The 17,781-nt window shown below is 30.9% G+C and overlaps 1 protein-coding gene across 1 annotated transcript in view; it reads right to left on the reverse strand.

Annotated features, from left to right (window-relative positions):
- LOC126884044 (glucose-6-phosphate isomerase) overlaps positions 1-17,781 on the reverse strand; it is a 72,385-nt gene that overhangs the window by 28,917 nt on the left and 25,687 nt on the right. The window contains exon 3 of the mRNA XM_050649832.1: positions 2,098-2,371. Within this exon, the coding sequence (XP_050505789.1) occupies positions 2,098-2,371 (274 nt within the window). The remainder of the gene's footprint in view (positions 1-2,097; positions 2,372-17,781) is intronic.

The following is a 17,781-nucleotide window of genomic DNA, read 5'->3' on the forward strand; positions in this document are numbered from 1 at the left end:
TTATCTGTCTTGTTAAAGGAAGACGTTATTATATTTTACGGTCATATATTCGATTTCCTGTGTTCAGTTTTGATGTAAAAAAGAGTTACATTGTATATTGTAATGGCCTTTGGCACCGGGTTTTTTGGAGTTTAAATACACAAAACGTGCTCATATCATTATTAGAGAGCACACGTGTTAATTGTGGACTTAGCAATATCTTTACTTAGAACTGTGGAACTGGGAGAGGTTTGCTGACTTGCGAAATGATTTTTTGATGTTTCCCTATTATGTAGGTTGGGCTTAAAATGTGTTTCGATTTTCCTATTGGTTAATAAAAAAGTGTAGGAAGCTTAGTTATTTTTTATTAGTCAATGATGAAAGAGGGAAGGATTAAACTTTTTTCTTATTGGTTAATTGGATGAGTAGGGTAGAATGAGAAATGGAGTGGGTTTTTGGAAGGAAGCGTTTTGGTTTGAGGAGAGACATTCAAGTTGGGAGATGAGATTTCAAGTTTGAGCTTTCAAAGAGAGAGGTTTGTTGAGCCTCGGCAGGAGCCGGCACGGCGCGATTTTCTGAAGAGTTTAGTTTTCTGAGAAAGTTAAGTTCGAAGTTCCGACATAGCTCTTAATCAAGTTTTTAAAGTTCCTGAAAATGTAGTGTGAGAAGTTGTTCTCCTTTCGTGACTTTCTAGTCACAAGCCCAATGCCGCTGTTAGGCAAAGAGCCAGTTTATTTTAGTGTATACTACACTACCTAAGTTTCTTTTTGTAAGCAGTTATGGATTAAGTACCAGGGTCAAGGACTAAGTCATGCGTTACGTGCCAATATTAATAATAAATACTTCAAGAAGTTAAATGAAAGTTATTTAAATATTTTAAAAAGTCAATATGAGCAGACTCATTTCGAATTTTATTTATTTTGGAACAATTATTTGGAAGTTTATTTAATTTTGCTGAAACTTTTCATAAATAATAAACATTTTTGTACTATTCTTTATCTAAATTCAGTGAAAAGTGCGTGCCTTAGACATCCACAACGTGAAGATAAGGACAGGACTATATGACAAGGTTGAAAAGTGCGTGCCTTAGACATCCACAACGTGAAGATAAGGACAGGACTATATGACAAGGTATTGTTTGTAAACCTTTTTAATGTTTTTGTAAACAGAATCTCTTTTATTGTCTACAAGAGATCCATCATTTCATTTTTTTTTATTTTTAAATTTTAATAAAATTTATTTCATTTTGCAATAATGTTTTTTGTTGATAATATTATTATTTGATCCCTTTCTCTTGTTCGTAAGTGAGAAATCAACATGAGAACACTAAGGTAAGGTCATGATATATTTATGTTTATGTAAATGTGTTTGTATTTTATGATGACACTATATATTTTTATTAACTTGTTACTTTAATTATTTTTTTTTAAGTTTTAAGTATGTTTCGCCTTTTATTTTTTTTTAATTATGGCGCCCCCGAGCATTTGAGTTTATATTATATTTATTTAAAATCTATTAAGAATCCACACCCCTAGATCTCTGAAGACTTAGAGCTACCGAGGTACTCGTAAAGTTACGTAGCACCAAGTATATTTTTATGTTTGTTTAATTTGTCAAGTCACATATTATCTTTTTTTGTCTTTGTTATCCACGCTGGAGCTGTTATACAAAAATGGCGTCCACCGTCGAGGCTTTGGCATTTGACGTGTTAATGTTACAAAATAGCGTCCATCCATGACGACAATGCTACACCTTCACCCATCTGTTTACCGGATGAAACATTTTCTTATTAAATTTCATACACAGACAAATGCGACTTGCATGGATTTCCTATCAAATTACGTCTGTCAAATCGTAAAGTGATGCACACCGGAATACGTTTTTGAATCGCGGAATAATTTACGAAAGAGAATGGGAACAGCTGTTGACCGTTTCTCATCAAGCGCGCTGGCGCGAAAATGCTGCAAAACGAGTCGAAGGTATCGAAAATGCTGCAAAACGAGATGTTTCATCCAGAAAGCAGATGGGTGAAGGTTGATCTAGATTCGGATCCCGTACTAAGAAGGGTCAAATTTTTTTATATATATGATCACATATTTACATAAATACATTTCTTACATCTTGAGCTGTTGCCAAGAACCAATCTTTTGCTGATTTAGCGTTTGTGCAGGTTTCCTGAGTGGTAAATGTCTTGGATGCAATTATGAACAGAACAGTTTCGGGGTTGACTTTTTTTAGCACTTCTGCGAGATGGGTACCATCAATATTTGAAACAAAATGTAGGTTGAGTCCTTTGCTGTAAGGTTTTAAAGCTTCTGTAACCATTAATGGTCCTAAATCTGATCCTCCAATACCAATGTTGACAACGTCAGTGATTTTTTTGCCAGAGTATCTAAAATAAGATTATAATTATATAAATATACTATTCCGGAAAACTTAAGCAGGGGAAAAATGGAAGTGGTAATGAAAATAACTAAGAAAAAGAGCCATGAATTTCAGAGCAATTAATAGAAGAATTTCATACATCAAAATCAAGAACGCAGAAGCCAATATGTCAATAATGAACGTTGAAAATTAGCTTCGGCGAAAAACACACACATTATCAGTACAAAATTCCGACAGAAAAAACGACATAAAACAAAATAACAACCGGGTTGAAGAGAAGTTAACCAGATAGATTAGTAATTATTTAAAAAATATCATTAAATATTATGAAACAAAATTTCATAAAATTGAATAAAAGTTAATAAAAATAAATAAAACTGAATAAACTTACATAAAAATAATAAATAAATTTAAAAAAATAATACAATTAAAAAAAAATAAATAGAATCTAATAAAAATAATTAAAATTTAATAAAATGAAATAAAATAAAATAAACGAAAATAAATAAAATACTTAAATTAAATAAAATTAAATAAAATGAAACAAAATTAATTAAAATTTTATAATTTGCAGCTTGTTCTTTTCGTGTGCTCAGAACTTTTCTCCTGCTTGCCGTTCGTCAGAAAAGTTCGGTAGAGATATTTTTTGAAAGTTTCGAAAAATTAAGAAATTCATATTTTGCCCAATTTAAGTCCAAAAGTTAAACAGTTGCACTTTTCTTCGATGAAATTTGTTGCTCGTTCTTCTTCTGTCCTCAGAATATTTCTACGGCTTAAGATATTGTATTTTGGACACCGATTGAGCTAGAGAAAAAATTTTAGTTTAGAAAAAATTCTGTTCGGAATTCAGCAAGGAGTACACCTACTTAATTTCGTATTTTTCACGTCATTATTGTGAGAGTTATGACGTCACACGCAACCCCCTTATGACGTAGAGGTATAAAATATAGACATAAACCTACCCACAGTCCGGTCGAACATACCTGCCAAATTTCATAAAAATCGGTAAAGTCGTTTCGGAGGAGTATGGCAACAAACACTGTAAAAAGAGCATTTTATACATATAGCTGTAAAAATTTTAGTGGCTACTAAAATGACAATATAAAACCGTATAAACCTTCCCTGAACTTCCACAAATAATTCAACATCAAAATTAGCCAAATCGGTCCAGCCATTCTCGAGTTTTAGCGAGACTAACGCACAGTAATTGATTTTTATATATAAGATAGATTTTTTTAATATTCAATTTAATTAGAGTTTATGTCATTTTTTGTATCTGTGAAATAAAAAAAACTGTCAGATAATACAGACTAAACTTTATTCATGGTTTTTAAAAGGATTCGACCAATCCGAGCGTTAAGTGATCCCTGCGCATAAAGAGACTTTTCAAACACTGAATGATCCGAGCCATTCATCTAACTGTTCGGCTAGCCGGCCCCAGCTCCTCCGTAGCTTGACGATTTACACGTAAAACTCAACGAAAAATACAAGTCGATGAGCAACCAAACATATATTTCTCCGTAGGCATTAAGCGGCAGGTACGGCATATTTAAATCTGCCAGTTTCATTTGGAAGCATCGGCAGAAATTGTAAAAAATAATCACACCGTTTTACGTCGTTTAATTGATATTGTAATTTTTTTAAGTTGTCAGGAATTATCATTTATTTATAGATATATAATAAATGGTATAATCGTTATATCATATAATTATAGATAACTAATAAAATTGTTTAAGAAATACGATTTGGATTTTCTAATGTACTTTCTGATTCTAAGATATTTGGCGGCATGTCTAAAACAGTACAGAATGAACTAATATAATTAATTAGTTACATTTTGAATAACGTTATTGGATCTGAGATTCAGAAAACCATTTTCTTTTCGCTAGAAGTAGATGAAACTTCTGATTATCATGTCATTTACAATAATTATCAATTGTTGTCCGATACGCGTTACGTGGTAATATTTATGAGAGGTTTTAAGGTTTTACAGACGTGAGTAAAAGTTATAAGGCAGAATATGTTTTTGGTGTTTTAAAGAACAGAATAAAAATTTTTGATATCAAAAATAAATTGGTAGGGCAAACTGGGGCAAACTTATGACGGCGTTGCCGTGATGTCTGGTGAATTGAACGGTCTCCAGGCAAAAGTTAAAACTATTGCACCACAAGCTTTATTTTCTCACTGTCATGGGAATAGAATGAATTTAGTTTTGCAGGATACGTGTAAAAAAAATTAAGAATATCGTCTTTTCTTGCCAGTTTAGCTCGCCCAAACGGACTACTGTTTTAGAACAATTTGTTTCGAAAAAAATGCAAACAGTTTGTCAGACGCGATGAAATTTTAAACCTCGGTTAGTTTCCACTATAGCAGATTTTCGTGGACAGCCTTTGGAAGTTTTTTTAATTTATTATCGAAGGCGACGATTTTGAAAGTTGTGATGTGATATCTTGATCCGTGAAGCAATATCGGTTCGAAAACTTTCTTAAATGATTACTCGTTTAATATTCTTTTAAATATTTTTAAGAAAGTGTTTGCCCAAACTGATTTGATATTTATTGTTGTTCAAAATCAGTCAACTAACATTATTTATTTCAAAGATAGTATAAGAAAACTGGTGCAAAATCTCAAAGATTTTCGTAATTTATTTTCAATATATACGCAGTGACGTTTTGGGTTCGCTTGATATTTCCGAACCACTCCAAAAAAGAAACAGGCATGATACATATCTCGAAGAACGCGTATATTTTGAAATTTTGGATACCTACTATGTATTATGCAAATAGATACTCGTTTTTCGAATTTAGAAGATTTGCAAATTTTTGACCTCTTTGACGATTCAAAATTTAAAAGTTACCTTCCCCAAAGAACTTTCAAGATATTTATTATTACAAATTACTTAAAAATTACGCCGATCCAAATATTTTCAGAAAGTTAGATAAGTTACAAAATATGTTTAATTTTATATAGTAAGTACTGCAATTAATTACAACAAACTGATACTCAATTATTCTCTTATTACCACCAACTTCTGCTTTAAATGAACGGGATTTCTCTTGTCTCAAAAGAATCAAAACATATTGTCGAAACACCATGAAAAAGAGAATGTCAATTAAACCAAACAAAAAAATCTACTATGATGATTTAAGCCTTTTAATTAGATGGTATGCCTATATGAGGAGACAAAAAGACCTTGCCGACCCTGTCTCTAAAGCCACGAGCCGCCACTGCCACATAGACAAAAACAATAACCAAACCAAATAGAGAAATAAAATCTGGACGTCCTTTAATACCGTAACTTAATGATCTCCGAAAAGTAGCAGGAAAAAAATGTATTGCAGCAACCCAGAACAGATAAATGGAAAGAGTTAAATAAGTACAGGGTGTAACAAAAATACAGGTCATAAATTAAATCACATATTGTGGGACAAAAAATAAATCGAATTAACCTAACTTACCTTAGTACTAATATGCACATAAAAAAAGTTACAGCCCTTTGAAGTTACAAAATGAAAATCGATTTTTTCGAATATATTGAAAACTATTACAGATTTTTTACTGAAAATGGACATCTGACACTCTTATGGCAGGAACATCTTAAAGAAAAATTATAGTGAAATTTGTGCACTCCATAAAAATTGTATGGGGGTTTAGTTCCCTTAAACCCCCCAAACTTTTGTGTACGTTCCAATTAAATTATCATTGTGATACCATTAGTTAAATTCCGTATTTCTAAAACTTTTTTGGCGCTTAGTATTTTTTCGATAAGGCAGTTTTTATCGAGTTGCGGCTTCTTTTTTAATATGTTTACATAAAAATTTTATGGGGGTTTTGTTCCTTTAAACCCCTCAGATGATTGTGTACGTTCCAATTAAACTATTACTGCGATACCATTAGTTAAACACAGTGTTTTTAAAACTTTTTTGCCTCTGTATTTTTCGATGAGGCACCTTTTATCGAGATGTGGCTTATTTTTTCATATGGTTCAAAATATACCTAAAAATGTAAATCATAAATAAATTTTCATATTATTACCAAGTCTCCATAACCGTACTTAACCATATACAAATATGTGGTGGATTTGACAAATATTCAAAATATCTCGATAAAAACTCGACTTTTCGAAAAAGTACTAAGAGGCAAAAAAGTTTTTACAACACTGTGTTTAACTAAGGTTATTACAATAATAATTAAATTGGAACGTACACAAAAGTTTGGGGGGGTTTAAAGGAACAAAACCCCCATAAAATTTTTATGGGGTGTCTAAATTTCACTATAATTTTTTATTAAGATACTACTGCCAGAAGAATGCCACATGTCCATTTTCAATAAAATATCTCAAATAGTTTTCGATATATTGGAAAAAATCGATTTTTATTTTGTAACTTCAAAGGACTGTAACGTTTTTTATGTGCATATTTGTACTAAGGTAAGTTAGGTTCAATCGAACTATTTTTTGTCCCAGAATATGTGATTAAATTTATGACCTGTATTTTTGTTACACCCTGTATATGTACACATATGGGCAGAAAATGTTAAATAGAGAGGGAGAGAAGTGCAAAATAATGAGGAAATTGTAAAGGCGGAATGAGAAGCTGATTTATAAAATTGAATGATAATTAATACCTAAGGCTCAACTGAAATTAACGGGGAAAAATCAGTTAAAATTACGCGAAAGAATCATCTTTTGGAGATATGATCAAGGAACAGATGGTGCGAGAAACTTCAGCAAATAAGCCACACATCCGAAAAAATAATAGACAGCAGCATTGCATTATAAAGGTTCGAACCAACAACAACGCATTGAAGAATGTGTTGAAGCGGTTTACCAATTTAAACGTCGGCAAAGAGAGATAGAAAATAATACAGGGTGTTAGTAAATAAGTATGACAAACTTTAAGGGGTAATTTTACATGAAAAAATAATATAAATTTGCTCTGTAAACATATGTCCGCAAATGCCTCGTTTCCGAGATACGGGGTGTTAAAATTTTTATTTCAAACTGCCTAATTATTTATTGCTCTAAGACCGGTTGAGCTATGAAAATAAAATTTGGTGCGTTTTAAGAGGTAATTATTGCGCATTTTTTGACATACAATTAAAAATTTTGTATTCATCATTGGCGCACATACGAGTAATGGTCTGAATTCTTTTAAAGAAAAAAATAGTGCGCCACTGTGACATTTCAAACTAAAAATTATTTTTAAATTATGTGTTTAATTTATGATAGAATTTCTTTCTTGACTTTTTTTCATAATATGGTGCTCCGTTTTGATGCAAAAAAATAAAACATCTTGGCGCGTATGTGTCACTTCTTAATACATTATCAAGAACTATTTAATATAATAATACTAAACTAGAACAATAACAAAAATTATTACTAATAAGATTTTAACTAGGTGCAAAGCTACAACAAATGTTCAAAATGACGTCTTTTAGAGGTGACGGAAGAATTTTATATTCATCATTGGCGCGCGTACGGGAATAATCTGAATTTTTTAAAGAAAAAAATAGTACGCCACTGAGATATGTCAAATTAAAAATCATTTTTGAAATCCTCCGATAATCTGTGACAAAAAATATATCTTGTTTTTTTTTCATATGAAGAGCCGTTTTTATACAAAAAATAAAACATCTTAGCGCTAACAAAGTATTCGAGGTTGTTTCCATATGCATAGAAACTATTTCAAATACTTTGTAAACGTTAATATTTTTTATTTTTTTGCATAAAAACGGCGCATCACATGAAAAGATCACAAGAGAGATTTTTTGTTGTAAATTGAACGAGGAATTCAAACATAATTTTTAATTTGACATATCTCAGTACCGTACTATTTTTGTCTTTAAAAAAATTCAGACCATTACCCGTCGCAGGTCGTTTTGAACATTTGTTGTAGCTTTGCACCTATTTAAAATCTTATTAGTAATATTTTCTATTATTGTTCTAGATTAGTTCTTCATCATGCACTCTTATTAGGAAGTGAAAAATACGCGCCAAAATATTTTATTTTTTTTGCATAAAAACGGTATACCATATCAAAAAAAGTCAAGAAGGGAATCTTATCATAAATTAAACATACCATTTAAATAATTTTTAGTTTGAAATATCTCAGTGGCGTACTCTTTTTTCCTTTAAAAAAATTCAGACTATTACCCGTAGACGCGCCAATGATAAATACAAAATTCTTAGTTTTATGTCAAAAATGCGCAATAACTACCTCTTAAAATCCACCAAATTTTATTTTCATACATCAACCAAACCCCTGTAGAAAGAGTGAGGCACTATAACTACTCCGGCACCATAATAAATAATGAAGAATGAGACAAAGAATCAAGAGATAAGAACGCCCATCGGAAAAGCTAGATCAACCTTCAACCGTATGGGGGCCTTTTTCAAGAGCCACTTGAATATAAAATTAAGATACCTATTAAAAATGTATAAGGTAAAAGTAAGAACGCTGAGATGCTACGTCTTCTCTGTCCTTTTTTATGGTGTTGAATCATGGACCTTGAACGAAGATATGCGCCGAAAATTTGAAGCATTTGAGATGTGGCTATATCGGAGATTTCTTAAAATCCCATGGACTGATCAGATCACAAAAAGGAGGTCCTTAGAAGAATGGGGAAGAACCAAGAGGTACTAACCACCATCAAATCTCGAAAGTTGGAATACTTTGGACACATTATGCGAAATGAATCCAGATATGCCCTCCTACAAGCCATCCTGTAAGGAAAAATATTTGGAAAGTGAGGTCCAGAAAGAAGAAGAACATCCTGGTTAAAGAATCTCAGAACCTGGTTCAACACAACATCTGTACAGCTTTTCCACGCTGCTGCAGATAAGATAAAGATTGCCATGATGATCACCAACATTCGTCACGGATAGGCACATCAAGAAGAAGAAGAAGAAGAAGAAGAAGAAGATAACAAAATAAAAGACAAATAAATAGTATTTAATGTTTTTGCAGTCGAATCAAGGGGCAATACGTAATCTGTTTCAACAAAATATTTATTGCAGATACGTGCATTTATTGTTGGCATATATTTATCTCTTCTTATTACTACATTTTTTCTCATCAGATTATCTTTGGGAAATCTTTGTCCTGATATTCTAGATGAGCACAAAGGTATAGGACAATCCCGAGGCATTTTATTTTCCCAAATTAAATTTACACAGCGAAATAAATGCAATCTTTACTTAAAAATATATAGATTTGGACAGTTGACGTGACCTCCAACTACACTAGCGCCATCTACGTTGAGCTTTTCAGATTAGCTGCCATTACGACGGCACTGATCGTATCAGCTCCCTACCTCAGTCGAAAGAGGGAAGGTTTAGCACCTGTATGTTAAATCTCTTTGAACTATGTCATTTTACCGACGAAAATAATCCACGCTTTTCAGGACAATAAAAGTAGGGTAAAGAGGCAATAAATTAGGGTTTGGCATTAGCTTAAGGGTCATAAATAACAAATTTAGAGAGAAATTTCGCGTTGAATCTATTTCACGTTGCGTTGATTCCCGTATTCAGTTCTTATCTTTTTCTGTTACAATTTTCTATTTCACTCGGCCAACCGTGCCAACGTTCCGTGGGAGTTCTTCTAAATATTGATTAAAATTAAAAATTATAGTTTTGCAATAACAAAACATAACCTAACTAGAGCTACACTTTTAGGTGTTGTGCGTGCGGAAACTCCTCCAACCTGCAGTCTGAAAATTTTCAAAGTGGTTGGTTGACTCGCTCAAACGAAGCAGTTAAAACCATTTTTAAGACTTTTGTAATAATTTTCAAAAAGGGACGGTGTACTGGGGACTAATATTGCTCTCTACGGCCTCAAATGAAATAAACATTTATTTTGAAACTACTTTAATTTTATATTCCACACGGTAGCCAATTATAAACATTTACGGCAGTCAATGGGAGCAAAAATAGGTTATTACATCCGAATTCTATCCTACTGCATGGATTTTAATGAAATTTTGGGAACAGCCTCTACTTATCTCCTAATTCAAAGTCTACCCTATGCCGATGTGTGCTTTTCTCTTGGGGGTAGTTCCCACCCCTTCTCGGGGGTAGAAAATTTCTGGGTTACAATAACCACGGAAGTGGCTAGAGAACTTAATTGTAAGCAGAAACTGTTCTATAATTTTTTTAAACTCAATGTTTTTTGAGTTATTCGTGGTTGAAAATTGGCCATTTTCATTGAAACATAACACCTTTTCCGAACGGTTTTTTGCAAATATCTTAAAAACTATGCATCTAACTAAAAAAACTATATAAAACATTTTTGTAGCTTATAAAAAAACAAAGAGACTAGTTCCTTCATAAATCTTCTAGTTATAATATAAAAAGAGATATGGTAGGTGAAAATAGTTTGTTTTTTTTTGGTGCATGCTCAAATCGTTGTATTCAACTTGAAATAACAGGCAAACGGTCGATTTTAGGTGTATAATGTTACCAACACCTTTTGTAGTGCTTAAAAAGATCTTTAAAATGATCAATATTAAAGGTATATTGCATTCAAACTAAGCGAGATATGCTGCAAAAAAATTGATGATTAATGTATTTTAAGAAAAAATGAGAAGTATATTTAACCTCTCATCCACCAGAATTTTAATGCATCATTTTACTTCTACAATACCTTTTATTATAGTATTATGGACGGGTTTAAAATGAATGGTTTTTGAAAAAAAAAAGATCAATTTGTAAAGCGCATTTTTAGATTTCCTTAAAAATCTTCTTTTTCTGCATGTAACTTGAAAATGATAAGAGATACAATAATGAAACACAAAACAAAATTTTTATTCAATGAAATCCTACATTTTTGTGTGGTACCTTTTTTCGTATCTCTTATCATTTTCGAGTTACATGGATAAAAAGGAAGATTGTTAAGAAAATTTAAAAATGCGTCCATAATTTGATCCTATTTTTTTTTTCAAAAACTATTCATTTTAAACCCGTCCAACTTTTTGAACATTGAAACAACACTATAACAAAAAGTATTGTAGAAGGAAAACGATGCATTTAAATTCTGATGGAAGAGGGGTTAAATGTACTTCACATTTTTTTGTTAAATTCCATTAGTCATAAATTTTTTTTGCAGCATATCTCGCTTACTTTGAATGTAATCGACATATTTAATGTTGCTCATTCTAAAGGTCTTTTCAATCACTCACTACAAAAGGTATTGGTAGCATTATACTCCTAAAATCGACCGCTTCTCTTTTATTTCAAGTTGAATACACCGATTTCAGCATGCACCAAAAAACAAACTCTTCTCACCTACCATATCTCTTTTTGTATTATAACTAGAAGATATATGAACGAACGAATATCTTTGTTTTTTTATAAGCTACAAAAATGTTTTGTACAGTTTTTTTTGTTAGATCCATAGATTTTAAGGTATTCGCAAAAAACCGCCCTAAAAGGTGTCATTTTTCAATAAATAATTCAAAAATTATTGAGGTTTCAAAAAAAATTATTGAACAGTTTTTGCTTAGAATTAGGTTCTCTAACCACTTCCGTGGTTATTTTAAGCAAAAAATTTTACACATCCGAGAAGGGGTGGGAATCACCCCCAAGATAAAAGCGCACATCGGCATAGGGTAGACTTTGTTTCTTGAACTATTCTCTACTTATTGTGAAAATATCAAGTATATCGATCTAGTAGGATGGAATTCGGAGCCAAATAACCTCATTGACTGCCCTAATTAATAGTAAACATTGTTTATACTAAAATCATTAAGAAAAATAGGCTATTGATTATATTCAAAATAAGATAGCTAAAAGGAACTACAACGTTAACGGGGTTTTATTATTTGATATGGTCAATGGACATATATATATATATATGAAAAAACCGCGGAGTGCTACCATTTAAAGGGGTGCGTTTTTGAGAAATGGGTGAATTAGTCCCTGGGCACAGGTTACATTAGGGTGAGTTCTATGCACTTTTGATACAAATACGTCTACATAAAAATTGTTCCTGGTTAAATTTTCTATCTAAATATAACTTTTTAAAGTCAAAGATACTTTTTTTTACAAAAATATATTCAAAAGAAAAAGCACAAAGAAACCCAAAAGAAAGAAATTTTGTTTTTTGTCCCATAACTTTTGTCCACGGGGATATAGGTATAGACATTGCTTCACAGAAAAAAAACTGACATATTTTCTCTTTAAAATGATGTTTGGTAGAGGTCATTAGGATTTACAGTTTTCGAAATATGATTTTTCAAAGTTCGCCACTCACAGCAATTTTGGGCAATTTTCCTTGTTATTTCGCAAATATTGTTCTGTAACTTTTTTCTACGTAACTTTAGGTATATGCAATGGTACACCTAATAGGATTAGAAATCAATTACCTTTAAAATGATCTACTGTATAACGTTGTACGACTTTTTTTAAAGAGATTGTGGTTTTCAAGGTTTTATACTTTTAACGATTTTTTTATAATATAATATGAAAATAAAACAAAATTATTATATAAATATATTATATAATAACTACTATAAAAAAAATATTATTTTTTACATTTTTTACGATTATTTTTGAAATTTCTCATTATAACTTTTTTTCTTGTACAACATGAATATACTATCTATATATTGCGCAACAAAGAGGGCTTAATTTCTGTTCTTTAAAATGGTGTATCATCTATATTTAAATACATAATGGAAACCGAGTGATTCTTTGATATTTTTTTACCTGTATTATTTAAAATATTTCTTTTACAAAAATTACAAAAACATTAGTCTTAAAAAACATCACTTTAGTTAAAATTATTTAAACGTTGACATTTAAAAAAATTTCAAAATCAAAGTCCATCTCTTCGTTAGCATTAGCTTCAATATCTTCCTCTGACACCTCAGTTATCTTAGAGTTCCCACAATTAGTACCCATGCACATGCACCCTTTGCAGAATATTGAACAACTAATTCCTATCTTCCTACAACCGCAGTTTTTTGTACATCCTTTGGTACATTTACATGCTATTTTTTTAAGCAAAGCTTGTGGTGCAGGAGCTTTGACAGTAAATATTGGAGTTAATCCATATTTTCAAGTTTGCCCGGCCGAGTCAAGTGGATCAAAAGTATTACCTATAAAAAATAAGATTCAATCATAATACACAATCACATAAAAAAGTTATAATGGGGAATTTAAAAAATAATCCTAAAATCAAAAATCGTTGCAAGTACTTATTTCAATTTGAAAAAGCATATCTTATTCAAAAATAACCCTAGAATTTTTTATAATACACCATTTTAAAATAAACAGAATAAGCTTTCTTTTTTATTATATTATATACCATATAGAAAAAAAAGTTATAATGGGAAATTTAAAAAATAATCGTAAAAATATAAAAACTCGTTAAAAGTCTTGAAAAAGATAACCTCTTTAAAAGAAGTCGTACAACATTATACAGTAGACCATTTTAAAGGTAACTGATTTCTATTCCTCTTACATGTACCATTGCATATACCTAAAGTTACGTAGAAAAAAGTTACGGGACAATATTTGCGAAATAACAAGGAAAATTGCCCAAAATTGCTGTGAGTGGCGAACTTTGAAAAATCATATTTCGAAAACTGTAAATCCTAATGACCTCTACCAAACATCATTTTAAAGAGAAAATATGTAAGTTTTTTTTTTCTGTGAAGCAATGTCTATACCTATATCCCCGTGGACAAAAGTTATGGGACAAAAAACAAAATTTCTTTCTTTTGGGTTTCTTTGTGCCTTTTCTTTTGAATATATTTTTGTAAAAAAAAGTATCTTTGACTTTAAAAAGTTATATTTAGATAGGAAATTTAACCAGGAACAATTTTTATGTAGACGTGTTTGTACCAAAAGTGCATAGAACTCGCCCTAATGTAACCTGTGCCCAGGGACTAATTCACCCATTTCTCAAAAACGCACCCCTTTAAATGGTAGCACTCCGCGGTTTTTTCATATAGAGAGATTCATTGACCATATGGAATAATAAAACCCCATTAACGTTGTAGTTCCTTTCTATAGTACATAATCAATAGCCTAAAACGTGAAAGTAAAGAATTAACAAAACGTAAAGGTTTATTGGTGCCCTTTCATTGGGAATTGTAAGTTTTCTGGTAACACTACGGAAAAGTGAAAAAAAGTTAATAGGCCTGTGAGGATCAAAATGAAAAATTTCGAAAGAAATAAAAATGAAATAAATTTTCTTAAACTAGGTATTTATTGTTTGTATTTCTGTAACAGTAGTATTTATTGATTCAATATAATTGCAATATTTAAGATTTGTTAGAGATAAACAAGCATATAAAAATTCTCAACGAAATAAAAAAAGGTATCCCAAGGTAAATATTACATTTTAAAGTAAAATAGGACTGTAATAATTAAAAAAAGAATGTGTGTGTACTTTGTACGCACGTAAGAAGTTGTACTTCTATTATATAATTTCAACGAAATCAATATAACAGTTTATTTACATTTTATTTAAATATTACACTAATTTTAATACATACTACTTTCCAAAAAATTTTTATTAAAACAATACGAAAAATTAAAAAAATAAAAGAATAAAACACACGCAAACACATTGAAAACTGAAAGCAAAGAAATTGTTTCTGAACAATTGTTGAGAAAATTTTAACTAAATACGTATTTTCTGAAAAAGAAAATATAATAAATATACTTACAATCATAAAATGTATAAAAAAAATAAAAATTTGCATTGGGAATTGAACCTGCGTCTATCAGGTTTAGATTATTTTGAACTCACCCCACGCAGAATTTAACTACAGAGACATGTGAATGAAGTGGAAAGATATACCTAGCAACTAAACGTTTTAAAAAATTTTTGACAGTTGCTCATTCTGTTAATTTAATCAAATAAGTTTGATTCGTGTGGAATTAAAATACGACAAAATATAGACTAAAATACCAATATATTAGATGGAGATTTTTGTTGGTACTTAATCAAATTATGTAAATCAAAGCATTTACTACAGGTAGCTAGTAGGTAGGTACATTTTCCAAATAGGTATTTACCTAATTTGTAATTTTTTATTACAATACTGAAACATTTACAATAAGGTACGTACCTGTTGCTTTTAAAAACTATTTAAAAAGTCACTACAATTATGAACTTGCTTTTTGTCACTGTCCTCACAACAATAAAAACTAATATACACAACACTTTGTTTATCCAGAATCTCCATTTGAACAATTATTGACAGATGATTTTAACACCCAATCAGATCCCTCATAATGTTTCATACCATACTGTCGGTGTGCGCATGCGCCCAGCCTAATAAAAATTTACCCTCGTGCCTAAAGAAGTATAACTTAAAAAAAAACAATATTTAAAAAACTCCAGACAGAAAATATTGGTCATCAAAAAGATTTTTTTTCCTTCCCTTCCCTACCCTTGACTGTTCGATTGGATTCGTAATGGTCTTGGGGTATGTTTTGGTTAGGCGTTGATTTTAAGAAGTGTTGCTGGCTAGATGGGCGCAGCTCCCAAAGGCCATAAAAGAAAAAAAAATCGGTTAGCACAGTTTGTGTAGCAATCATGCTGTTATTGTTATACAAAAGTGCTGTTATATAAAATGTCTGGTTTTTCTGTAATATTAATTTGCAATAACCTCTTTTATTTGGAGAGGGTGTTGAGTTCTATTCCAAAAGAATGCCAGCATATTTTGAAGCTGTTTATGTCCTCACATCCCCTCTCCAGGAATCTTATGTCCCCTGGAGCTAAATTTGAAGGTACCACATCTAGAGTATACAGTTGCTACATAAAGTTATTATAAAAAAATTCCCGTCCGGTGAGGTGGGGGCCATTAGCAATATATTAAAGTTCCTTGTTAGCCCAGTAAATGACCGGTTTGGCGTGTAATTTTCAGGGGCAAGACGGATTTGCTTGAAAATTTGGATTTAGGTTCTACTTACCCTATATTTCAAAGTTGAAATTGCGCCGTTGGTTGCTTTTATTTGGGGGGTGAAATTTACCCCTTCTCGGGGGTGAAAAAACATATGTTTAAAATAAGTCTGAAAATGGATAAATTGACTAATTCTAAGCAACTTTTGTTCTATAAGGTTTTTTAACTGCTTTAATACTTTTCGAGTTATTTGAGAGTGAAAATGTGCATTTTTCAACAAAAAAAAACACGTTTTCTGGCAGTGTTTCGCAAATAACTAAAAAACTAAGTACTTTATCGAAAAAAATATTCTTAGAAAAAATGTAGCCTGTAAAAAAAGGAACAAATTGGTGTATTCACTTGGACTATAAACCCAGAAGAAGCAAAGTTGTATATCATGAAAAATACGTTCTTACTCGTAAAATTCCGAATCGAATATTTCAAGCTGAAGTAACCAAAAAATGAAGCACTTTTCGCAGAAAACTCATAAATACTCTTTTAAAGCGTCTAAAAATATATTTATTTTTATTTTTCATAAAAGTTTGTAGCATCAAAATTATGCGAGTTGCGCTCAAAATAAAGTTGGCCCGTTTTTTTTTATATATATTAAGTCGTGAAAATCTCCCCCTATTTAACATGCCAAATGAAATTAATCGTTACTGCTTTACCATTTACTTTATATATGTATTGCTTATATGATCTGTAAGTTTGACCGGTTTGAAGCGCTTATTTTTGGAAAAATTTGGTTTTATATTAAAAAAACTTTTTTTTTTATTTTGGAAAAATTACACTCTTTTCAAAATAACTTCAAAAGTATTAGTGTTACGAAAAATCTCAAACAGTAAAAAAATATAGTTTTTACTCGCATAAACACTCCGTTTTTTTTTTTAAATTTTATGTAAGATAAAAATTGGGTAAGATATGGCTGTTCAAATTTTGCATACACTGGTGATTAGTAACTCGTTCAAGCCCTTTTAACTCAAACTCTTTTAAAAAATAAGGGATTAAAAAAATATATTTACGTACTCTTATTGCCCTTAGAAAATCCTACAAATTGGTTTTTTTTAGCACTTTATAGCTTAAAAAGTAACCTAGTTATGAGTAAAAAACCAACAACATACAGGATGGTACATTAGTGCGAGGAAGTCCAATTACTCGTTTGTAGTAAGAGATACGAAAAAAGTTATTTAGATAAAGTCGGGGCACAGATAGGACCATACCCTAAATATATTTTCAAATATACAAGGCCACTCGTATTGACAGGGTGACACAAACCTATGTTTCTTTAAATGGAATACTCTGTATATTTTTGCATTTTTGGATTCTCCTTGATGTGTTTTCTCTTAAAATAAAGGATTTTGTACTATTATATGAGATAGTTTAAAAGATATTTATCTATGGTTTTTGTAATTTCGTTGTAAGTCCATAACATATTAGGATACATTTATATTTTAAAATAACTTACATATAAAATCAGAGTTTGTAGTGAATTTTGAGAGTAAACTAAATGTAAGGCCAAAT

This window comes from Diabrotica virgifera, chromosome 4 (assembly GCF_917563875.1).
Source record: "Diabrotica virgifera virgifera chromosome 4, PGI_DIABVI_V3a".
NCBI classification, from domain to species: Eukaryota; Metazoa; Arthropoda; class Insecta; order Coleoptera; family Chrysomelidae; genus Diabrotica; species Diabrotica virgifera.